General features: G+C 38.6%; 1 protein-coding gene and 1 pseudogene across 3 annotated transcripts in view; one reads left to right on the top strand and one right to left on the bottom strand.

Moving 5' to 3' along the window:
* UBE2W (ubiquitin conjugating enzyme E2 W) overlaps positions 1 to 26,304 on the top strand; it is an 89,028-nt gene that overhangs the window by 43,952 nt on the left and 18,772 nt on the right. For 2 of the 3 annotated variants that reach the window (XM_003269432.4, XM_003269433.4), the window contains 4 exons: positions 1,712 to 1,803; positions 6,929 to 7,031; positions 20,814 to 20,969; positions 25,682 to 25,757. In XM_003269432.4, coding sequence (XP_003269480.1) covers positions 1,712 to 1,803; positions 6,929 to 7,031; positions 20,814 to 20,969; positions 25,682 to 25,757 — 427 coding nt within the window. Of the gene's footprint in view, positions 1 to 785; positions 1,152 to 1,711; positions 1,804 to 6,928; positions 7,032 to 20,813; positions 20,970 to 25,681; positions 25,758 to 26,304 lie in introns of those variants that run through there. The other variant, XM_030795229.1, reaches the window with a different exon arrangement.
* On the bottom strand, positions 231 to 1,067 carry LOC105737632 (annotated as a pseudogene).

Here is a 26,304-nt window from a genome sequence, read left to right on the forward strand (position 1 = left end):
TCAAAAGATCCTCCTACCTTATCCTCTGAAGTACCTGGGAGTACGGGTGCATGCCCCTACACCTGGCTAATTTTTTTTTTTTTTTTTTTTTTTTTTTTGTAGAGACAGGGTCTCACTATGTTACCCAGGCTGGTCTCAAACTGCTGGGCTCAAGCATTTTTCCTGCCTCTCCCTCCCAAAGTGCTGAAATTATATTCATGAGCCACCACACGCAGCCTACTTTCTTTCCTTCATAAATCTGCCAGTCTTTGGGAACTCTTGTTAAAAATTCTAGAAGCTTTTCTAGCTGTAGTTTGAGCATCAGGTTGAACTTTCTCTTCTTTTGCAGTTTGCTTGTATTTTAAAAGCAAATCAGGGCTGGCACAGTGGCTCACACCTATAATCCTTTGAGAAAGCAGGGTGGAAGGATCACTTGAGGCCAGGAGTTTAAGACCAGCCTGTGCAACATAGTGAGACCCTGTCTCTACAAAAAAAAAAATTTTTTTTTAATTAGCCAAGCATGGTGTTGCACACCTGTAGTCCCAGCTACTCAGGAGACTCAGGCAGAAGGACTGCTGGAGCCCAGAAGTTCCAGGCTGCAGTGAGCTAGGATCATGCCACTGCATGCCTGCCCGAGTGACAGAGTGAGGCCCTGTCTCTTAAAAAATAAACAACAACAAACCTAGGCAAACTTTAAGCAGCTACTATAGCTGTTGTACTTCGTGAGATTGAAAATCCAGTCCTGGAGTTCCTGGAACATTAGAGGATGTGGTTCTTCCAGGATCTTTTCGTTGAGTGAAGACTGCCTCTTTTTGACTTATGATGAGGCCTTACTGGAAAGAAAGGTCATGTAGACCTCCTTTGCCTTTTCCTGTATCTGCTTATGTGGCATTAAAAAAAGAAATCTTTACATGCTAGCCAAAACAAAATATTTTCTTCATTGAATATCTTTTTAAAAAATTCCTTAATCTTTTCATGCCTTCTAGGTCTTCCAGCAGATTCTCCAGGAAAGTCACCCATTTGGCTGTGCTCTTGAGGCTCTGGTGGCTGCTGCCAGAACTACTATTACTGTCATGGATGTATTTCCTGGCTTATAGGAAAGAATATTATAATGCATACAGATGAAGAGATACATGAGGGAAGGGATGTGGAGCTTCCATGTTCCTTTCCAGGTGTGCCACCCTCCAGGAAACTCCATACGTTCAGCTGCCTGGAAGCTCTAGTGTTGAAATAGTTTGACAATAGATTGTGAATTATAGGACAGGGTATGCAAATTTTGAGCAATATGTGTATAGAATATATAAGGGGCTAGTAAAGAGAAAGGTATGAACATTTAGAGGAAATTTAATGATTTCAGATTGTAGAAGGATATTATCAAGGATAACTGGAAGGATGTTATGTTGTTTTTTTAAAAGTACAGGCCGAGTGTGGTAGCTCACACTTGTAATCTCAGCACTTTGGGAAGCTGAGGTTGGGAGAATTGCTTGAGGCCAGGAGTTCAGTACCAGCCTGAGCAACAAAGCGAGACCCCCATCCCTACCAAAAAGAAAATTAGCTGGGGATTGTGGTGTGCACCTGTAGTCTCAAGCTACTTGGGAGGCTGAGGTGGGAGGATTCCTTGAGCCCAGGAGTTTGAGGATGTGGTGAGCTGTGATCACACCACTGTACTCCAACCTGGGTGACACAGACCTAGTCTCAAAAAGGACAAATTATTATTGATGTTCTTTTCTAGAAACGACTACAGAAAGAACTGTTGGCTTTGCAAAATGACCCACCTCCTGGGATGACCTTAAATGAAAAGAGTGTTCAAAATTCAATTACACAGTAAGTATTTAATTTTTAAAGTGCTCTTTGTTTTATTACCAATAATGTATGAATGTTCACCCACTTTTTAAAACTACAAAATTATTTTCACATTTCATTCTCTTTCACCAAGAGGTAAATACAGTAAACAGATCTTATTCTATGCATTTATATATATAATCAATTTTGTTTTACGATGTTATAAACATTGTTGCATAATTTGTAAAGCTGTTTTTAAACTATCTTTGGTACATTTGGTACATTTTTTAAAAGTTTTGTTTAAAAGTTTTGTTTAAACTATCTTTGGTACATTTTTTTAAAGTTTTGTTTGACTTTGTTTATGAAGTGATCCTCATCTATAATATTAAAGAACTGTTTGGTGTGAGGTTTTATCAAATTAAAAATGTGTCTGTTTAGGCATATGAAGAGAGTAATAGTCAAGAGGTATCCCACGCCCTAAAAACATCAGTTGCATTCTGTACAGAAGGGCAACAAAGTGAAAGTGTGACTCTCAGCAGTCATTTAATAATTTTGTTAGACAGTGGTAAATGTTCTGAAATCGTGGAGAAGTCTAAAACAATTTATCCTCCACTTAAAAAAAACCTCTAAAAAGAAAAGGAAAAGTAGCCAATAAGATAAAAATTGACTATAAACCAACTTGTAGGACAAATGAGCCAATATTTAGTGTAGTCTAGGTCCAGGGAGTAAAAGTGACGAAAATTCATATAACTTACCCTTTCAGAGGAAACAGTTTTGGGTACCTTTGACTTTGGCATTTGTATCAGTACCTAAGACAGGGGTCAAAGCTTTAAGAACAAGAATATTACACATGGATGTATAGACTCTTTTGAAAAAAAAATGTAATACACGTCTTTAACTCTGTAACAATCACTTAAAAATATTGTTGAGTTCTAAACTGATTTTTTGTATATATCATACATAGAAAATATTAAACTCTTGTTCTAAAACAACCAAAAATGGAGCATACATTTAGAGTGGCATTTGTTGCATATTATTAAACAAATGAAACTGACTCTTTTTTCATCCTGATACAGATTATATCCCATTTTAATCTTTTTCCTCTCTCCTCTTATTAACCTACCTCAGAGTATCCTGTAACAGCTGTCCCTATAGTTCTCAAGGAAAGTGATAATAATGAGATTACTTCTTCTTTCATCCTTTATTTTTTTGGGAGGATGGGGAAACCACACAACACAATAATTTATAAAAAGTTAAAGGAATGTTTTAAATTTTTAAAAATAGAAACATTTTAATAGATTACCTGGTAGTTATACCACAAATTATAACAGCCAAAGCAACAATACCTTTGTTATAGAGTAAACCCTATCATATCGAGATATTGGTCAGGCAAGAATTTTTCTTTTAAAATAATTTATTGTAAATGAACCATAAAATTTTTACCTTTGTGCCATCTTCTAGGCTGTAAAAGTAGTCTTATAAAGAATCAGATTGTTAAGAGTATATGAAATGTGGATATGGATGTGGAAGATCCATAAAGAGGATGATGAAAGCACATTAAGAAGCTTTCTGATGGGTACAAAAAATAGAATGAAGAAGATCTAGTATTTGAGAGCACAACAGGGTGACTATAGTCAACAATAATTTATTGTGCATTTTCAGATAACTAAAAGTATAACTGGATTGTAACAGAAAGGATAACTGCTTGAGGTGATGGATACCCCATTTACCCTGGTGTGATTATTATGCATTGTGTGCTTGTATCAAAATACCTCATGTGCCCCATAGATATATACACCTACTTTGTACCCACAAAAACAATAATTTTCTGGAAGAAATTTGTTAGCATATATTAAGACCTTAAAAAAATATGAATACTATCCTGTTTGACCTACCACACACCATCCTAGGAAAGTAACAGATCTAGAAAAAGACTTAGAACTAACTATACTCATTTCAACATTACTAATTCTAGGGATAATTTGGGAATAGTGTAAATATCAATAAGATGGAAAAGGTTTGTCAAGGCAGTGCAGTGAAATGGCATCACTTGGATTATAGTCTATAGTCAGCATGTAAGGTAAAAATTTTGTATAGTTATAATTACTTTTGAAAAATCCTTTAGGAAGACCTTACTGGTATGTATCCTCTTTTAATCCACCAAAGCCAGTTTTTCCTCCAGAGTGGAATGGATGGTTGTGTCTTTGATTAAGAACCATGATGTGTGAAGAAATAAAAAAATTCTAATGCTTAAACATTAGAATTACAGAGTACTGGGTACTCACAGGTGTTAAAGAACTGAGACTAACTGAGAGAATAACACGTGTAGTCTCATCGCATCCTTACTCTGGGGCATATGCTTGTGATAGGAATCATAAACCCTGATGGTTTAAATTGATGTAATTTAAGTGTGCACAAAATGCACCTACTGGGCTGCCATTTCATATAGGCTTCGATGGTATAGGAAACAGCAAAATGACTAGAATGAAATATACCCCCAAAAACGTTAACAGTGGTTATCACTGGGTGATTTTTATTTATACTTTTCTGAAGTTTCTACAATGAACATATCTTACTTTTTTAACTAATAGAAACTTATTAGGCCTGGCATGGTGGCTCATGCCTGTAATCTCAATGCTTTGAGAGGCTGAGGCAGGGCAGGAGGATCCCTTGAGCCCAGGAGTTCAAGACCAGCCTGGGCAACATAGGGAGATCCCATCTCTACTGAAAAAAAGAAAAAATTTAAAAGTTGGCTGGGCATGGTGTGTGCACCTGTGGTCCCAGCTACTTGGGAGTCTGAGGTGGGAGTCACTTGAGCCCAGGAGCAAGGCTGCAGTGAGCACTGATTGCACCACAGTACTCCAGCCTGGGTGACAGAGTGAGACCCTGTCTCAAAACAAAAGGGTTATTAGAAAGTACCATGCACAGGCCAGGTGCGGTGGTTCACACCTATAATCCCAGCACTTTGGGAGGCCGAGGCGGGCAGATCACCCGAGTTCGGGAGTTCGAGACTAGCCTGAACAACATGGAGAAACACCCGCTCTACTAAAAATACAAAAAATTAGCCGGGCGTGGTGGCTCATGCCTGTAATCCCAGCTACTTGGGAGGCTGAGGCAGGAGAATCGCTTGGACCCAGGAGGCGGAGGTTGCGGTGAGCCGAGATCATGCCATTGCACTCCAGCCTGGGCAACAAGAGCAAAACTCTGTACCAAAAAAAAAAAAAGAAAGTACCATGCACTATGTTGAAAGTTATGCTGCCTTTGACCTCGTGTTAGTATCTGCATGTCATGCAGATATTAAAAGGATTGATGCGATACTTGCTTAGCTCTTTATTTTTAAAAGCTGTGCTTGTTTGTATAGCTTACATGTTAATTTATGTTGTGTGTCCTAAAATTACCATATAAACAGAATGAAAGACCACCATTTTTCCTGGGAATATCACTCTGCCTAGTGGATGTGGGTGGAAAAATAAGAAAGGAGTTTCGAAGATTAAGAAGGACCTAATATATAAAGAGATTTTTTTTGTTTTGTATGCAGCTTTTGCATTGCATTTAATTTACCATATATTGACTGAGTCAGGAATGTGCTAGGTTTTTTACATATGTAGGGTCATTTATTTTTCCAACAACACTATGAGGTGATTATCTTCTGTTTTATTATTGAGGTAGTTAAAACTGGAGAGATAACTTGCTCACACAACGAGTTAAGATTAACTAGAACTGGCACTTCAGTATAACTTTAGTTATAACTGTCTAATTTCACTATAAAATATTGTCTCTTGGGTCTGTGGTCGTATCTTTTATTACCATGTATGGTACTCAGCGTGCATTCTTAAAATGAATAGCCATGCTCTTAAAGAGTCTGTATACTGTAGCTGATTTCTTTTAGAGAATAGGTACATTTATTATTTTACATAATCCTAAGTTCATAGTATGCGTGGTGATGACTAGAATCCCAACACTGTATTTTCTATCTTCCTTTTGTTTTCTTGTATTTTAAATACAAGAAAGTTTAATAACCGAAAAGTTCAAGAGAATTGCCCAGGTGTACAAGAATTATAAGTGACAGAGCTATAATTAGGAACGCATTGTTAATGACTTCAATTCACTTTTGCTTCTAATGCTGCCCTGTTACCTTTGCTGTCATTATCCCTTATTCTTCCCCCCATCTTAAAATAAGAATAGTATGTAAACTATAGATAACAACACATTTATGTTTATGATTGTTATATATGAAAACAAAGTAGGCTTGCATAGATGCCACAGAAATGGGCTTTATTAAACAATTGAAACATAGTGAGAGATAAAGGCAGTACAAAGCCTTGCTTAATCATCAGAGTAAGTGGAATGATGTCAGTTTAGCTCCCCTTACCCTGTTAATCTTCTTTAGAATGTTGATGAAAAAAATAAGTCTGACAGCTACGGTTCTCTGTGGTCATTGTCTATATGTATTTCTCCATGGCTTCCACCAGTAATAATCAGAAAGGCAGTTGCTTAGTTTGTTGTTATGTATAGAATACGTAATATCAGCATCGTAGAAATGGTACTTTGAAAAAATAAGGTAGTATAAATCAATTAGGAAGAGCACAGGCTTTGGTGTCAGTGCACCTTAGTTTGAGGTTTGTTTGTTTGTTTGTTTATTTATTTTGAGACAGTCTTGCTCTGTAGCCCAGGCTGGAGTGCAGTGGCGCGATCTTGGCTCACTGTAGCCTCTGCCTCCCGGGTTCAAGCGATTCTCCTGCCTCAGCCTCCTGAGTAGCTGGGATTACAGGTGAACACCACCATGCCCGGCTAATTTTTGTATTTTTAGTAGAGACCAGTTTCACCATGTTGGTCAGGCTGGTCTTGAACTCCTGACCTCGTGATCTGCCTGCCTTGGCCTCCCAAAGTTCTGGGATTACAGGCGTGAGCCACCACACCTGGCCTTGGGTTTTTATTTAGTTTGCTTTTTTAGACCTGGCTCTGTCTTTTGCTAGCTGTCTGACCTTGATCTGGTTATATCACCCCTGAGTGTCAGAGAAGGGGATAGGTCATGAAAATTAACAGAGTTATTGGGAGGCTGGCGTGTGCTGTTACACATAACCAACTCTTGTCCTAGTGCCCTCTTTTCTCCCCCTTACCCCAGTCTCTATTATCTTAAGTTTTTAATTTGCCTTTTCTATTCTAGGTGGATTGTAGACATGGAAGGTGCACCAGGTACCTTATATGAAGGGGAAAAATTTCAACTTCTATTTAAATTTAGTAGTCGATATCCTTTTGACTCTCCTCAGGTAATTGCCTTGCTTTAAATTTTTTTTTTTTTTGTATTTTTAGATAGCTAAATGCCAGAGATGTTTGACTCAGTAAAAACATATAAATCAGTTATACGTATGTAGATGGATTTGTTATTTCATTATCTAATTTGTAATGTAATCAAGATATGAACATTACACTTTATTGGGATTAGGGCTTTACTGCATTTTGCTTCTAAAATTGTTTCATTTGTTTCTTATCCATAAATGTTAGCAGAAAAGGGAATAGAAATCTAACCAAGCCTCTAGGCCAGGGGTCCCCAACCCCCATGCTGTGGACTGGTACTGGTCCATGGCCTGTTAGGAGTCGGGCCACACAGGAGGTGAGCAGCATTACCACCTGAGCTCTGCCTCCTGTCAGATCAGCGATGGCATTAGATCTCATAGGAGTACAAGACTTATTGTGAACTGCGCATGCGAGGGATCTAGATAGCACGCTCCTTATGAGAATCTAATATCTGATGGTCTGAGATGGAACAGTTTCATCCCAAAACCATCATCCAACCTCCAACCCCATCCATGGAAAAATCGTCTTCCACCAAACCGGTCCCTTGTGTCAGAAAGATTGGGTACCACTGCTCTAGGCCGTCGGAGAAGTTGGCATTTTGGAATAACTGGAGGCACTTCTCCTAGGTCAGATGGTAGAATCACATGGTGAAGAGAAAAGTTCTCTGTTGGAAGGAGTACTATGATTTTGCATTAACATGCTGTCCTTGCAGCCTTTTAGTACTGGAAGGGCGGAGTACGTCACCAGATGTTAAATATCTAAACATCAGCACAAAGTCTGATTATTATAATTTGATGCCCAGTGAGTTTAGTTAATAGACTAATACTTAGACAAGGGATAATGGTGGTAGAGAAATGTTTTTTGAGAGCTATTTAACTATGGTAAATGATTAATCAGAGGTTAGAGAAAGGAAGACTCTAGGATGACTTCCAGGTTTCTGGCTTGGTAAGATAAGTAAATGAGTTACTATAATTACTTATTCTTCGGAGAATTATTATAACAAAGCACTTCATTTTTAAAATTTGAGGCTTGTGAGATCCATTGGCTAAAATGGTAAGACATAATGCCAACTCTCTCTAGTATTGCTAGCAAATGAGCTATTCTGCAAAATACAACCAAATACCTGAAATATTTCCAGATACTGAAAATTTAGCTTGTTAGGTGCTGAAGTGTACTATTTGGAGGAAAATCATATTTCATTGCCACTTTAAACAATATACCAAACACAGCTTAATCTTTTCTTAGTTATGTAAGAGAAGAGATAGAAGTCAGTTATTGTATCATGCTATAAGTAAAGAGATAATTGTTTTAAAGCAAAGATTTAAATGGATACTGACTCCTTAAGTTCTAAAATGTGAGCAGAAAACTACCAAGACTTTTAGGACTTATTTTTATCATTTTCATAAAAGTTAAAGTGAAAGGGTATGTGCTATTGTGACCTCTAGATGTCTATAATAAGCATTTGTAGACTATAATAAAAAGTCAGAACAAACATCCTCTCTCCAGAAGATTGTCATCACTTTTGTTGCTTTCTGGCTGGCCAGCATCATTTCTGACTGTAAATGTGTGGAGACAACGGGATCTCAGTCTGTTTTCATCATCAGCCTATTTGTCTACCTTCAACTAAGTTCATTGATGGTATGGGAAGGAAGAATATTTCACACCAACTCAAAAGCTTTTGACTAGGGAGATATTGGGGGAAGGCTTACTCTGGGAGCTTACAGATTTTTCACCAGAGGAAAATAATATTTCTGTAAGCATGAAACCTAGTCAAAAATGTGTTCTCTAAACTCTTTCCTTAATATTTAATTCTAAATCAAATATCAAACTTAAACATTATGTTGATTTTCTTCTTTAATATTTCTGTAAGTTACAGCATTTGTAATAAATTCTCCCTATTGTCCTACTTCAAATTCATTTTATCCTGCTTCCCTGATTTTATTTCTGCCTGCCCCTCTAACATTGGTGTTATCCAGGTTCTTTATTCAGCACTGTGTTACTTTTCTCGCTCTTCTTTCACCTTGAGTCACCTTAAGCAGCTAACTCCCAGATCTACAGCTCTGGGAATACCTCTTTTTTTAAGGCTTAATTTCACTCCCTTGTTGAAATACTTGAGTACCTCCAGACATCTCAATTTAACACAACTAAACTTGACCTTTTCAATAACAAAGAACATTTTGCTTTTCTTTATCCTGGGTTACTGTCCACCTCTCTATTTTTGTGTTCAGTTTTTCTCTTCCACACTCCTCCCTCCTACATTTGAAAGGTAGCCCATTCTTAATGTCAGTGCTGTAGTCTGGTTTTTTGTTTGTTTTTGTTTTGTTTTTTTTGAGACAGCATCTCGCTTTGTCACCCAGGTTGGAGTACAGTGGTGCAGTCTTGGCTCACTGCAACTCCTGCCACCTGGGCTCAAGTGATCCTCCCATATCAGCCTCCGAAGCAGCTGGGACTACAGGTGCATGCCACCACACCCATCTAATTTTTTTTTTTTTTTTTGCAGTTGCAAGATTTAATAGAGTGAAAACAGAGCGCCCATACAAAGGGAGGGGACCCAAAGGGAGTTGCCATTGCCGGCTCGAATGTCTGGGTTTATTTCCTGATCATTGTCCCTCCCTCTGTGCTCTCAGGCAACAGATGATTGGCTATTTCTTTACCTCCTGTTTTTGCCTAATTAGCGTTTTAGTGAGCTCTCTTTACTATCTGATTGGTCAGGTGTGAGCTAAGTTGCAAGCCCTGTGTTTAAAGGCAGAAGTGGTCACCTTCCCAGCTAGGCTTAGGGATTCTTTGTCGGCCTAGGAAATCCAGCTAGTCCTGTCTCTCAGTCCCCCCTCAACAGGAAAACCCAAGTGCTGTTGGGGAGGTTGGCCGATGACCGCTCTAACTGCTTCCCGCTGAATTGGGGCATAGTAGGGGTTGTGCTGTTGAGATTTCCTCAGGAGGGGTGCCTTCAATGTCATTAACATCAGAGCATGGGCTAGCAGGCTGGTCCAGGGGTCTGCAGTAGATTTTAGTCATGGACTGTCTGGGGCTCCATTTGAAGAACCATTTGTAGTTTTACAGCTTCGATTCTGAAAGAGACAAACTTAACAAGGAGGTTAAAGATAGAGGGATTGAAATGTATGGCCTGCAGTGCAGGGGATTATTTCTTTGGCACACTTTACAGGCCCTGACTATCTGCTTGATAGTTTTGAAAAGGTCTGATCTAGCAAATAATGATTTGACCATCTGATGGCACACCCAGCTAAGTTTTATATTTTTTTGTAGAGACGGGGTCTTGCCATGTTGCCCAGACTAGTCTCGAGCTCCTGGGCTCAAGGGATAAGCCCACCTCCTTGGCCTCCCAAAGTACTGGGATTACATGTGTGAGCCACCATGCCTGGCCTAGTCCAGGTTTTTATCTTTTAATTGAACCATTACAGTAGCCTTTGTTTCTTTGAATTCCTATGCATCCTTTCACAGTGCCATTAGATTTCTTTGAAGGCACAGTTATCTCATTGGTTACATACCACACACATGGACATGCACACACATACACACACACACACACTCCCACACTCCACTCCACCTCCCCAACACGCACACACACTTGTCTCACTCCACCATCCCCAGAATTCCCCACCCACTGACAGTAAAACCTCTTAATGTTTCTTTATTTCCTATGGAATCAAGTTTTTAGCCTGGCATTCAAGTCCCTGTGTAGTCACATCCAAACTTAACTTTTTCTGCACTTGGATGCATTCTGTATGGTAATATTTCTATAGTACTTCATAATTTAACTTCCATTCTGATTTTGTTTTCTAACTTCATTAAAAGAAGTGGTTAGGGGAGGTAGATTCATCCTCATTTTATATGTGAAGAAATTGAAACTTGTAGAAGTGAAGTGCCTTGTTCACGTTTTAATACCTGGTTTATAGAACAGTCAAGACCGAAACTCAAGTCTTTCCTTTCCTTCTTTGCCGTACTGCCAATTAGATGCGAGTACCGGTGTAGAAAAAATGCCTATTTATCTATGTAGTAATTGTCTCTCTGAAAGTGAAAGATTATATGTGGAATGAATGGTACCTTTGAAAGCTCTAGGCCAGTTATTCTCACTCTCTTTGAAATACAGGATTCCTTTTTTAATTTACTTTTTGGTGGGGTGGGGGTGCGGAGACAGAGTTTCCCTCTATCATATACCTATGCTGTGGTGTAATCATAGCTCACTGCAGCCTCCAACTCCTGGGCTCAAGTGATCCTTCCACCTCAGCCTCCAGAGTAGCAGGGACTACAGCCATGTGCCCGCCATGCCTAGCTTGGTTTTTTAATTTTGTTTTTTTGTTTGTTTATTTTTTTGAGACAGAGTCTCGCTCTGTTGCCCAGGCTAGAATGCAGTGGTGCGATCTCTGCTCACTGCAACCTCCGCCTCCTGGGCTTAAACCATCCTCCCACCTCAGCCTCTCTGAGTAGCTATAACTACAGGTATGCACCACCATGCCTGGCTAATTTTTTTTTTGTATTTTTGGTAGAAACAGGGTTTCACCATGTTGGTCCAGCTGCTCTTGAACTCCTGTCCTCAAGTGATCTGCCCGCCTCGGCCTGTCAAAGTACTGGGATCATAGGCACGCCCAGTGAGGATTCCTTTTTCATATCAGTTAATTCTGTAGTCCCTCACATGGCATAAAGGTTGTATATTCTAATATCCATTGATTGGGAAAATGGCAGAACTACTCTGAGGCCAGTGATACTTTAAAATTTTTTTAAATGTATTTATGCATAATCTATACAGTTTTAACATAATTATAATGGGTCAAACATCAATGCTTGATGTGCTTATAGACTTCAAGATTTTTCCAATAACTGAAACTTTCCAGAGATCCACTGCCCTGGGAAAGTGGCTGGAACCAGTCCTCTAGGGCAGTAGAATTCCCCCAAAATTTTATTTGATGAAACTCTGTAGCATTAGCACTTGTTACATAAATTAGTCTTTCATATTTCTGGCTGGGCATGGTACTCATGCCTGTAATCCAAGCACTTTGAGAGGCCAAGGCAGCCCAGGAGTTTGAGACCAGCCTGGGCAACGTAGGGCAACCCCATCTCTAAAAAGAAAGAAAGAAAAGTCTTTCATCTTTCTATGCAATGAACAGTACTGAGTTTATCACTAGTTACAAGAGTAGAGTTTGGAAAATATTTCTAAAATAGATCAATCTCATTGTGAAATTACTGCTTTTGTACTTGTAAATGAGATCAGTAAGACTGTTTGTTACACACCATTATGGTTTGTTGTGTTTTTCTTCCTACCAGTTACATTTTATGTCTCGTGTTGTGTTCTGCCTTATAATGAAAAAGTTACCTATCTAAAATATGTTTTAGATATGCTTTAGATAGAGGCTCAGTCATTTGCCTTAAAAGAAAGAATAACAACAAACAATTTGTCCGTTAATATGGCAACAGAGATGAGGAATCTTTTCATCACTGCTTACTACTAATGTACATTTACTGTCAGCCATACAGAAAATATCTTTCTATGTACATATTCTGCTTTTCTATGCTAGGATACAGGTAAATGGTTGGTTAATTCAACATGTATTGGGCGTGAATTATGTATCAAATACTGTTTCTTGAGAGAGGGGAGAGAGTACAGAGATTTAAAAGGCATTGGGCCTGCCTTTAAACAGTTTATAATCTGTTTAGTATTTGGATAGGTAAATATTCATACCGTATTTCTTGAGGATGTATCATGGGACAGACACTGTGCTGGGTGCTGGTGATTCAGTGATGACCAAAACTGCAACAGCAACAAAAACCCTGCTTACATGGAGTTTGCATTCTTGTGGGGAGAGACAGTAAGCAATGAGTAAAATACATATAGTGTGGAAGATGGTGAGGGAAAAGTACAGAAGGGGAGATGAGGGTGTTGAAATATTGGATAGAGTCATTGGGAAAGATTTCACTGAGAAGGTGACATTGAAAGATGTGCAGGAGTAAGCCATTTGAAAGAGTTGAGAGAAAGAACAGATGAAGACAAAATGCAAAGGCTCTAAATCTGGAATATGTAGGACAGGTCCCTGGAGTGGTGTATAAACAGGAAGGAGAGTGCAAGGCCTAGGTCAGTGTATTAGGCCATTTTTGCACTGCTGTAAAGAAATACCTGAGGCTGGGTAATTTATAAAGAAAAGAGGTTTAATTGGCTCACAGTTGTGCAGGCTATACAAGAAGCATAGTGCCACCATCTGCTTCTGGTGATGGCCTCAGGACGCTTACCATCATGGCAGAAGGTGAAGAGGGAGCAGGTGTCTCACATGGCGAGAGTGGGAGCAAGAGTCAATGGCAAGGTGCCACACATTTTGAAACAATCAGATCTCACGAGAACTCATTCACTGTCAAGGACATCACCAAGCCATTCATGAGAGCACACACCCCAAGTGACCCAAACACCTCCCACCAGGCCCCACCTCTGACATTGGGGGTTACATTTTAACATGAGATTTGGAGGGGGCAAACATCCAAACTGTATTAGTCAGATCATTTGGGCTGGAGGGGTCATCACAGATTCTGTAGGACATTTATAGCCCCTTGTAAGAATTTTGACTTTTTACTCTTAGTGAGATGGGGAAGCCTTTGGAAGGTTTTGAGCAGAGGAACGATGTAGTCCTATTTAAAGTTAAAAGGAACAGTCTGGCTGTTGTGTGGCATATAAACTGTTCAGGGCATAAAGGTGCAGGGAGATCAGATAGGCCGTTAAAGTAATCCAGGTGAGAGATGATGGTGACTTGCACCAGAAGGGTAGCAGTGGACGTTTTGGAAGGTGGTCATGTTTTGGACCTGTTTTAAAGGTTGAATCAACAGGATTTGCTAATGGATTAATTTGGAGTAGGATTGAAGGAGGAGTCAAGGAAGACTCCATGATTTTTGGCATGTGCAACTGTACCGACAACTGAAGTGTGAATTGTATGCTTTGGGGGCAAAAGGGAAAGCAACCAATTTAGAATATTCTAAGGGGGCAAAGAAAAACCTATTTGAACTGGTAGAACTGAGCCTTAAAGGACAAAAAGCGTTTATGTGAAAAGTATAGGGCAAGGTGTGACAGGACTTGGCCTCCTTACATTTGTGAGCACAGGCTCTTGTAGTTTTATGTGTTGATACATGGGGGATTACAGCAGGAGATGAGAGTGGAAGGTTATTTTGGGGCTCATCAAAAAGGGTCTTGCAGTGTGAAAGAAGTTTGATGTTTCTATCATAGGTATTAGGAGGGATGGCCCATCTCCATCAAAACTCTGAAGTCCAAAACTGGGTGTGGTGGCTCATGCCTCTAATCCCAGCATTTTGGGAGGCCAAGGCAGGCAGACCACTTGAGGTCAGGAGTTTGAGACCAACCTGGCCAACATGGTGAAACCCGTATTAAAAATGCAAAAATTAGCTGGGCGTGGTGGTGTGCACCTGTAGTCCCCGCTATTCAGCAGGCTGAGGCAGGAGAATTGCTTGAACCTGAAAGGTGGAGGTTGCAGAGAGTCGAGATCGTGCCACTGCACTCCAGCCTGGCGACAGAGCGAGACTCCATCTCAAAACAAAACAAAAAAAACCTCAAGTCCTCAAGCTTAGTATCTTGACTCTGTTACTACTTTTCCTTTCTATATCCAAGAGAAAGTTCTTCCATTCTTTTACATATCCAGTATTTGTACCCCCTTCCTCTGTTAAAGCATTCTATTTGAGTGAAACAAATCTGAAATACATCTGTATTACATTGATTTATTAATTATCATTATTATTATTATTTTTGAGATGGAGTCTCGCCCTGTCACCCAGGCTGCAGTGCAGTGGCACGATCTTGGCTCATCACAACCTCCGCCTTCTGGGTTCCAGCGATTCTCCTGCCTCAGCCTCCTGAGTAGCTGGGATTACAGGCATGCACCACCACACCCAGCTAATTTTTTTTTGTATCTTTAGTAGAAATGGGGTTTCACCATGTTGGCCAGGCCGGGCTCAAACTACTCCTGACCTTGTGATCTGCCCACCTCAGCTTCCCAAAGTGCTGGGATTATAGGTGTGAGCCACCATGCCCGGCCACTTTTATTTTTTATTGAGACAGTCTCACTCTGTTGCCCAGGCTGGAGTGAAGTGGCACAATCTTGGCTCACTGCAACCTCCGCCTCCCGGGTTCAAACGATTCTCCTGCCTCAGCCTCCACAGTAGCTGGGATTACAGGCGCACACCACAACGCCTGGCTAATTTTTGTATTTTTAGTAGAGACAAGGTTTTGCCATGTTGGCCAGGCTGGTCTGGAACTCCTAACCCCCAGTGATCTGCCCACCTTGGCCTCCCAAAGTGCTGGGATGATAGGCGTGAGCCACCATGCCCGGCTTTATACTATCTTTAAATGTCCCAGTTATACAGGGTTATTATTTTTGAGATTTTTTTTTTTTTTTTTTTTTTTTTTTTGAGATGGCGTCTTGCTCTTGTTGCCTAGGCTGGAGTGCAATGGCGTGATCTTGGCTCACCGCAACCTTCGCCTCTCAGGTTCAAGCGATTCTCCTGCCTCAGCCTCCTGAGTACCTGAGATTACAGGCGCCCACCACCACGCTCAGCTAATTTTTTGTATTTTTTTTAGTAAAGATGGGATTTCACCATGTTGGCCAGGCTGGTCCCAAACTCCTGACCTCAGGTGATCCACCCGCCTCAGCCTCCCAAACTGCTGGGATTACAGGCTTGAGCCTCCGCGCCCGGCCTTGTTTTAGAGACTTTTAGCTAATTTTTGATGAAGACATTTTCAGTATTTAGAAATAGGGAAAATGTTTATTTTAGAGGGACGGGGACAGTGTCTCTTTGATTTGAAGCCATTTTGTTGCTAAGAGTGGTGCTGAAAGTACAATTGCCTTGATTATAAAGCTTTAAAAGTACTGAGGCAAAAGAGTAATTACCTTCCTCTTCATCCTCATTCCCCCCTCCTATTCATGCCTCCTTACTACGGACCCTTTTCTGTTGCTCAGAATTCATTGCAGAGATCCAGAACCTATGTTCATGATGTCCTCATCTTGTCTTTTTTTCCTGGTCTGATTTTCCATCCTCTTTCATGGGGTGATGTTCAAGCTTTCCAAAGTCTTGGAATAATAATTTTTATTGCCTTAAATTGTCAAGCATCTTGGACACCTGACAAGAAGGTTAACAGTGAACCCTATTCACTGAAGCCTTGGGGGGTCAAGGAGAAGGAAGATAGAGGATTAGACGAGTAGGCTAAAAGAACATAGAGTATAAAGGGAAGAGAATGATTACTATCCAAGGCAATCCAAGTTTAGTTTCGTTGTGTCCAATAATTTTGTCTTTGCACTATAGCTGCATGGTACTGGTTATTATAGAGTATCAGGGAACACTTACGGATGCTTGCTGTGTATGAGAGGACTAAAAAGGGAGAATTGAATTGAAAGCTATGCTAAGATTCCAATCTCCAGTCATTTTTGTCAAATACCATTTATGGTAGACTACTTATATTGTATGTTATACATAAATATCTGATTTAGTTTCCATTACAATAAACTGATTGCTTTTATGTTCAGTTTATGTAGTTACACATTAAGTACTGTCGTCTGCATTAAGTACTATCTTATAATAATTGTAATCAGAGAACACTTTGGGAGGCCAAGGTGGGCAGATCACCTGAGGTCAGGAGTTCGAGACCAGTCTGGCCAACATATAGTGAAACCCCATCTCTACTAAAAATACAAAAAATCAGCTGGGCGTGGTGGTGTGTGCCTGTAATCCCAGCTACTCGGGAGGCTGAGGCAGGAGAATCATGTGAACCCAGGAGGCGGAGCTTGCAGTGAGCAGAGATTGGGCCATTGCACTCCAGCCTGGGCAACAGTGCGAGACTCCATTTCAAAAAAAAAAAGACTGTTTCTAATGCAACTTCAAACTTGATTCATGTACATTCGGTCTAAGATCCTTTTCTAAAACTGTATTTCCATCAAATAGTTCCTTAAAAATCTGTAATTCCATTTTACTTAGTGTAATTTACTCAGCAAGGAATGTCTGTGGTCTCCATCGTTGGCTGTTCATATGACTATTTTGAATATGTTCGCAAAGTTCCTATGGTTTCAAATTTATTGTGTTCAGTTGTTTTGTCACATCAGTTCTAGTTAGTTTTATCAGCTACTTAAACTCCAGAAAAATTTTTTTGAACCTTAGAAACAATAATTTCTTGTTTGTAGAAACTACTTGACTGTGTTAAAAAACTGAAATGTTCACTTTCTTCTTTGGCTTGTAGTGAGTATTAAATAAATGAGGATGGCTAACAGTATGCAGTTGAAGAAATTCTGCCTTGGTTACTCTTCCCATGCAGAGAACTAGATTAGCAAAGTTTACATTAGAACAATCTGTGGGGCCGGGTGCAGTGACTCATGCCTGTAACCCCAGCACTTTGGGAGGCTGAGGTGGGTGGATCACCTGAGGTCAGGAGTTCGAGACCAGCTTGGCCAACGTGGTAAAACCCCATCTCTACTAAAAATACAAAAAATTAGCTGGGTGTGGTGGCAGGCGCCTGTAATCCCAGCTACTCGGGAGGCTGAGGCAGGAGAATCACTTGAACCTGGGAGGCGAGGATTGCAGTGAGCCAAGGTTGTACCATTGCACTCCAGCCTGGGCAACAAGAGCAAAACTCTATCTGGGGGAAAAAAAAAAAACCATCTGTGGAAACTATGCTTATTTGCCCCTTATATGAATGAACTATTGAAAAAAATTTCCTTTTATTTCAGAAATTCACCTCTGGCATGTAAATTCACCCTTTGTATGTTTAGACAAACTTCTAAAATTCTGTATCTGGCAGGTTAGGCCCTAGGGGTTACCTATTATATGCAAGTAATTAATTCCCCTGGTTTTGGTTGCTAAAAGTTTTAGGGTGGCTGCATTTGCCCTGCATGCAGTATGTTAAAAAGCCCCTGCTGTTTTATTTAAAGGTTATTGAGATCTGAATTATTTTTATCTTCCTCTTCTACTTCACAGTTGTTTCTGTCTTCTTCATTATTGGTTCTCTTTGCTTACAGAATATCTGCTGCATCTGCTGTAGGTGTTTTCTACTGCTACTCATCGCTTTTCTTTCTCTTTTCTCCTGAGTACCTTTTGGTTCATGCCTACTTACTGGCTCTCAGGCCAAATGATTGAGTTTATAACCATTGCTCTTTAGGAAAAAATACTGTTTTCCTTGTGCTCTGAATTGGCTGGGCAAAACATGATGTAGTAACCTTTATGTTGCTATTTTCTTTAAAGGTTGGTGATTCAGTTTTACCAAAGAAGATAATTTGGCAGTTGTTCTTTTTTTTTTTTTTTTTTTTTTTTTTTGTGGCGCTTTCAGATCACTATTCTTCTTGACTTCTTGATAGAGACCTTACTGGGAAATTTTTTTTTTTTTTTTTTTTTTTTTTTTTTAAAGGCCGAGTTTCGCTCTTGTCACCCAGGCTGGAGTGCAGTGGTGTGATCTCAGCTCACTGCAACCTCTGCCTCCTGGGTTCAAGCGATTCTCCTGCCTCAGCCTCCCAAATAGCTGGAATGACAGGTGCGTGCCACCACTCCCAGCTAATGTTTTGTATTTTTTAGTAGAGACGGGTTTTCACCATGTTGGCCAGGCTGGTCTCAAACTCCTGACCTCAGGTGATCCACCCACCTGGGCCTCCCAAAGTGTGCTGGGATTACAGGCATGAGCCACACTGAAAAATATCTTTTAAAAAAATAATCGTGGCCAAAGAAGAAACTCTTGGGTATTGCTTGTGTTTTAATGAAAATATCCTACTGGTCAAATGGCTTTTTATGGCAAAATGAATAATACCTCAAGGCAGATGTCCATAAGATTTGTAAACTCCCATTCTGTACATCTACAACACATGGGAATATCAGATGCATATGATGTAATAAACTATAGTTCATATTTATTAAAAATGCAATTTCATTGAAAAACAATTGTGGACAGACTTCAGTGTGGAACTATAAGACCATGTAAGCATTTGTTTTCTTTTACAGAGCAATACTTTTTTTTAGCAAAAAGTAATGAAGAGGGTACTAGCACCGATAGATGTAATTGAGATAAATGTCATGCTTAGAGCATAGCCATTACAAAGTCAAAGTCCTTTCAGAGAGTCTTCTGCAATTAGGTAGGATAAGTGACTTGATTTCTCTTATTTTGAGACTTGTTTTTTAGCTTTTTTTTTATTAGTGGGAATGGAGGGTTGATGTCTGGAATTTAAAGGAAAAAAAAAATATATGCAAGTATGGAAAATCGTTCCTTTGGGAAAAAAATGCCTTTTGCTGTCTTATCTAGTCTTAGTCAAGGAAATGTGTCCCATATGTTAGTTAATATATTTGAAATATTAGAAGACTCTACTCATATGAAAGACTGCTTTATTAATATGTAAATCTTTGTAAAATTGTAACAAAATCAGATTCATAGCTAGATATTTAAAATATATATAAAAGCTTAGCTTATGGTAATTTCCTATAACATATTCCATATTAAACTATAGCATACCTTATTCTATTCATATTTACCTCACTGGTTCTTTTTTCTGCTCTATAAAGAGAAAAAAAGGGTATGCCTAAAGCAATACTGTATATCTCTTATCAGTTTCTGCTATAACTTAAGGTAAGATTTCTCATTACTGATACTCTGCTGTACTTGGGTATGAGGCAGTTTGCAGGGCTGAGATACTGTAAATCTGATTTAGGAATTGTTGGTTTATATCTGATGGGTTTTATAAAAATCTAATCATACTAAATCAGAATCTGAAAGTAGGACACTTGAATTTGTATTTTTCAGCAGATGTTCCAGCTATGTGTTTTTTCGTTTGTTTGTTTTTTTTGTTTGTTTTTTTGGCGAGGTCAGGAATTAGGAATTACTGCTAACCTGCAGAATAAATATAGTACACAGTGTAAACGTAAGACTTCTGCTTTCTTCGAGCAACTTTGGACTGTGCTTACAGATTCTTCAGGATATATGAATTTATTCTTCTGCCTATTTGCTTAGGTAAATAAGTTTAAGAAAAACTACTTTAAGATATTTGTTGAATTATTAGAGCAAAGGAAGGAAATAATAGATTTATTACCATTCAAAACATTGCTGAGACAAGACAGAGAAAGGAAAAACAGTATTAAAGAAGAATTGAGTAAAAGGGAAAGGAGAGTAAAACTGCAAATTGGGGAAACTTGGTCAACTTTTGTATTTTTCGTCTAGGCACATAGTTATTTACTGATTAACAGCTAGTAACTTGTGCCCATCATAATGGATGTGTAAGTTTAGAGGAGGTGGAATATATAACAGTCATTTCCCTTTGCACATGCACCTTAGAGCTAACATTGTTAACAGGTAGTAGTAGGAGTGTTCCTACCACCTGTCATTCATATTTTCCCAAAATTGAATATTTTTGTTTGGAATTTTAACATACTTGATTTTTATATGCAGAGCGCAATGAGCAGAATCTGAAAAATCATTCTTATAAATGTAGTTGTCTTTCACTAGTAAAAAATACGTAGTAGTTTAGAATTTTTAAGGAGAATTTATCAAAACCGAAATAAAAAAGAATTTGGCTTCTTTTCCCTACTACGTGGTTATTTGTTCAGTGAAACCAATACTTAATGAGTTAATGAGAGTAAACAAATAAGCAGTTGTTTATCATGTTCCTGGCACTGACATTGGTGGTTTTTTTGTTTTTTTATAATCAATATTTGTTATATGTGGAGAATATTTTAGTTTTTGGTAATAGAGAATATTTGAGTTTTAATGGAATTTTATTCTCTCTTAGGTCATGTTTACTGGTGAAAATATTCCTGTTCATCCTCATGTTTATAGCAATGGTCATATCTGTTTATCCATTCTAACAGAAGACTGGTCCCCAGCGCTCTCAGTCCAGTCAGTTTGTCTTAGCATTATTAGCATGCTTTCCAGCTGCAAGGAAAAGGTAGGACTTTTCAGAATTATTCCAGATAATATCTCTTCTTTCAGTTAGGTAGATAAACAATTTTAATATGTAATTATTTTTATTTGGAGGAAGGATTTATGCTTTTTATTTGAAAATTATAGGGAATTTCATGTTTAGTAATAAATTGGAAAGTTATTTTGATACCTTTCATTCCAAATAGAAGTTTTACATGTTGAATGGGGTAGAAGCCAGACTTTACTGTTTTGTATTTTTTTTAACAGGAAATATACGGTATTTTCTTAATCTGATTTTATTCCCAAAAGCATGCACAGGTAAAAGTGTACAAGAAATTCTTTTTGTAGATTTCACAGTGGAAAGCCTCAGAAAAGTGCATCATAGCTTCCTTCTCCCCTCTGCCAGCTCCCACCCGATCAACATGTTTCAGGGAATTTTTCAGGAACCAGAGCTTTCCTGTCCTAATGATTAGGTTGAAGGAGGACGACCAGTTTACCAGTCGAATTTTCAGGACATTTGTTCCTGTTCTCCTTTATTAATCCACAGATTCTATGTCTAGTGGAAGTGGGGGGAAAAAAAACAGAAAGAAAAAATCACTTATTAAACTTAAAATGTAGGCCGGGCACGGTGGCTTACACCTGTAATCCCAGCACCTTAGAAGGCCTAGGCAGGTGAATCACCTGCGGTCAGGAGTTCAAGACCAGCTGGCCAACATGGTAAAACCCTGTCTCTACTACAAATACAAAAATTAACTGGATGTGATGGTGTATGCCTGTAATCCCAGCTACTCAGGAGACTGAGATAGGAGAATTGCTTGAACCCGGGAGGTTGCAGTGAGCCAAGATCATGCCACTACACTACAGCCTGGGCGACAGAGCAAGACTCCATCTCAAGAAAATAATAATGGAATAAATTTAAAATATACATATAAATTTAGGATACCCTTTAAATGTATCTGAATCCTCTGTACACTTCTGACACTCTTGTCATTCCTGCTTAAGGGTTAGTATAGCATAACATTTATGTATTTCTACATTTTAAAACCCCTCTTAAATCCCCATGAGTGTTTCCTTTTGCATTCTGTTTAAAGGAGAAACAGCTTTGCCCTAGAGGTTAGGGAGCTATTTGTGTTTTACAGTTTTCTTTCCTTTTCTCCAAATTGAACTGATTGTCATTTTTATTAAATTAGTATTTGGAGAACTTTTAAGATAATAGTTCATTTTTTAATGATAGGTTATTTAGAATCTGAAGCACTCTAAGCCACAACATGTGAAATAATAGGTTAAATTGGTTTTGTTTTGCTTTTTTACTCATTTGTTGCTTATTGCTGTTAAATTTTCTCCTCACCCACCCCCAACACACACACACGTTTTAAACTTTTATGTGTAGGGCAAAGCAGTTTGTGGTACAAGGCCTTCTATGTTCCTGTTATGCTTAAAGACTGTGGAAAGGTGAGACGGTAACAACAGTATTTAATAAGAAAGTTATTAAGAGATGAATGTCAGCGATATCTGTACATAGTCTTGCATGTGCCTCATGATTGTTAGATTTTGTTTACATTTAAATATAATGATTTATTATTAAAAACTAGAGAACAACTATATTCTATATGTTTCCTTCATCTTCCTCTAACCCTCACCATTCCCCTTACATTCTAGTTGTCTGCTACTAGTGTTTCTTGTATACTTAGTATAAGACTAATCATTCCATTTAAAGCGCTAATAAACTATATTTTTACTTTAATAGTTGTATAATATTTAACCAAGATGATAATCTGGAAATCAAGATTTCCATGAAATATGATAAAATTCAAAAAACATTTACTAGGTACCTAGTATGTGCTACTTTTACTGTGCTAAGTGATAAGTTACAAAGATGAAGAGGAAATTTGCTTTGGCATCGAGAGGATCTAGCTCCAAAGAAACCTTAAAAAGTGTTTTAGGCCAGGTGCAGTGGCTCACGCCTGTAATCCTACTACTTTGGGGGGCCAAGAAGGGTGGAGCACTTGAGGCCAGGAGTCCAACACCAGCCTAGGCAAAATGGCTAAACCCTGTCTACTAAAAATAGAAAAATTAGCTGGGCGTGGTGGCGCATGCCTGTAGTCCCAGCTACTTGGGAGGCTGATGCACAAGACTTGCTTAAACCCAGGAGGCTGAAGTTGCAGTAAGCTGATATCACACCACTGCACTCCAACCTGGGTAATACAGCAAGACTCTGTCTCAAAAAAAAAAAAAAAAAAGAAAAAGTATTTTAAATACCCACCTACACATTTTACTATTAAAACGGGTAAATTTTATTCCGTAGTGGACATAGATCTATGGGCTTTACTTTGTTAATTCTACTATTATTAAAATATTTTACTTTAGGTGTTTGGGACTTTAGTCATAATTCTTTTATTCCAATTTCCTTTTACACAGTCAGGAGTGGTTCCATAAGCTGAAGGTATTTAAATTAGTATGTCATTAGATTGCAGTGATTAAAGATAATTTCTGATATTGAGATCACAGGCCTTTCAGTAATTTCCACTTTATTCACATGCCTTTATAATATATTTACATTGTTCAAACTTTTCAGTTTGTATTCCATTCCTAAAACAATTTCGTAAGACTTCTTTTGTATAGTTTCTTTTCCAAGAACTATGTCTCCCTGATCATTTGTCAGGGAGATAAATGATTTAAGCAAATAGAATTGAGTATTTCTTTTTTCTAAATATGTATTTTTTGAAGACTTTTCTGATGATTCTTGGGTTCCAATCAACATATACATAAAATGAGTTTGTGAAATTATTTGCTCTAGTAGTACCAATTCCATATGAACATAGATTTAACTTTGTAGAATCATCCCTCCCTTGAAGTAGTCAGGCATCTAATTTCATAATATTCATTTTTCAGGAATTTTCTCAAATTGTGTCCACAGATTAACTTGGAATACCTAAATGTCTTGACTGTGTCTTATGCTCTAATGTTTCTTTTTATTAAATGAAATTACTATAATATTAACACATAAGAGCATTGTGAGGCTCAACTAAGCTGATAGTTATATATATGAGTTTTAGAAGTGCCAATTGGACTGTTTTGCTTCTGCTCTCACAGAGTCCTACTCACCATTGCCTTCTGGTTAGACTTTCCTTAAATGATGTCGTACCAAATTCACTTATTTTCATTAGCCTTAGGTAGAGGAAAGGATTCCCTTAATCTCTCATTTTCATTAGCTTAGCTAAGCAGATTTAAGTCTGAAAATAAATCCTGCATATACACTCTACAATATTTAATGATAGGAAAATAATCAAGTTATTGGAATGATTCTGAAAGGCATAAAGGAGACTAACGGATAAGGATATCTATCATAGTATCTATAAACTTTAATATAGCTTTAATATAAATTTGATGTTTCCAAGTCTTTGTAGAGGGTAACATTGTCTTTAGTCAGTATCCAACAAATTTCAGGAAAAGTCTCTTCCATAATATATCTTCAGTGTTGTTAGCATCACTTTATCTGAGGTAGCTCCCTTGCAGGGCTGCCATATGTTTCTCATATATTGTTCTAGTCAGGGCATATGTTCAGCAGAAAGGCCAATTATAGCAGAAATGCCAATATATATTTTTCCCATTTTTTCTCTTAAATATTGTTTAGAAACTGAATCTTCTGGTCTATCTTTGATGGTATTCTATTACAGTAAAAACATAGTTCTTTGTGGAAGTTTGTACATTGCTATACTTCTCCAGACAAATCTAGTTTAGTAGACTTTTCTGTTTTGTTTTGAGACGAAGTCTGGTTCTGTCGCCCAGGCTGGAGTGCAGTGGTGCAATCTTGGCTCACTGCAAGCTCCGCCTGCCAGTCTCACCCCATTCTCCTGCCTCAGCCTCCTGAGTTAGCTGGGACTACAGGCGCCTGCCACCATGCCCAGCTAAAAATTTTTTTTTTTATTTTTTTTATTTTTAGCAGACTGAGTTTCACCATGTTAGCCAGTATGGTCTCGATCTCCTGACCTCGTGATCCGCCCACCTCGGCCTCCCAAAGTGCTGGGATTACAGGCGTGAGCCACCACGCCTGGCCCTTTGTTATTTTTTGAGATGGAGTCTCACTCTTTCACCCAGGCTGGAGTGCAGTGGCACCATCTCAGCTCACTGCAACCTCCACCTTCTGGGTTCAAGCAATTCTCCTGCCTCAGCCTTCCAAGTACCTAAGATTACAGATGCCCACCACTGCGCCCAGCTATGTTTACATTATTATGTGCATTTGACTTTTCTCATCAGTCCTTCTTCATTCCCCTTATAATTTATTTAATTTTTTGTTTGTTTGTTTGTTTGTTTTGAGACAAGAGTCTCCCTCTGTTGTCAGGCTGGAGTGCAATGGCACGATCTTGGCTCACTGCAACCTCTGCCTCCCGGGTTCAATCGATTCTCCTGCCTCAGCCTCCCAAGTAGCTGGGATTACAGGCACGCACCACCACGCCCAGCTAATTTTTTTGTATTTTTAGTAAAGACTGGGTTTCACCATGTTGGCCAGGCTAGAACCTAACACAGACCACACTCAAACACCCTTATTATTCCTTTTTTAAATTTAGGTGTTAAGCATACACATTTCCTGGAATACATTTATAGTTTTTATTCTTTTAGATATACTATTCATGTTTTTTTTTATGCATTCTGTCAATTTTTCTTAAGCTTTTATTAAAACTTTCACCCTCTTAGTTTTTCTGTTTTTCAACCTATTTAAATTATTTTTTGTTTCAGAGACGACCACCAGATAATTCTTTTTATGTGCGAACATGTAACAAGAATCCAAAGAAAACAAAATGGTGGTATCATGGTAAGCAGTTTGAATTTGTAATAACGTTTTAGCATTTTGATTTGAAGATTATATATATTTGCTATAAGACTTGGTAAAAAGAAGAGAAGCTATAATTGGTGTTATGTTTATGTTATATGAAGAAAATTCTTTAAAATATTCTGATATATTTAATGGATGAATTACCCTAGATTTTTTTTTTTTTTTTTTTTTTGAGACGGAGTTTCACTCTTGTTGCCCAGGCTGGAGTGGAATGGTGTGATTCTCGGCTCACTGCAACCTCTGCCTCCTGGGTTCAAGTGATTGTCCTTCCTCAGCTTCCCAAGTAGCTGAGATTACAGGCATGTGCAACCACACCCAGCTAATTTTGTATTTTTAGTAGAGACGGGGTTTCTGTGTGTTGATGAGTCTGGTCTTGAACTCCTGACCTCAGGTGATCTGCCCACCTGGGCCTCCCAAAGTTCTGGGATTACAGACGTGAGCCACCACGCCCGGCAGTACACTAGATTTTTAATGGGGCAAATGAAATGATAACCATCATAAAAGTAAAATGTAAAATTACTTTGAC

Source organism: Nomascus leucogenys, chromosome 16 (assembly GCF_006542625.1).
Source record: "Nomascus leucogenys isolate Asia chromosome 16, Asia_NLE_v1, whole genome shotgun sequence".
Taxonomy (NCBI): domain Eukaryota; kingdom Metazoa; phylum Chordata; class Mammalia; order Primates; family Hylobatidae; genus Nomascus; species Nomascus leucogenys.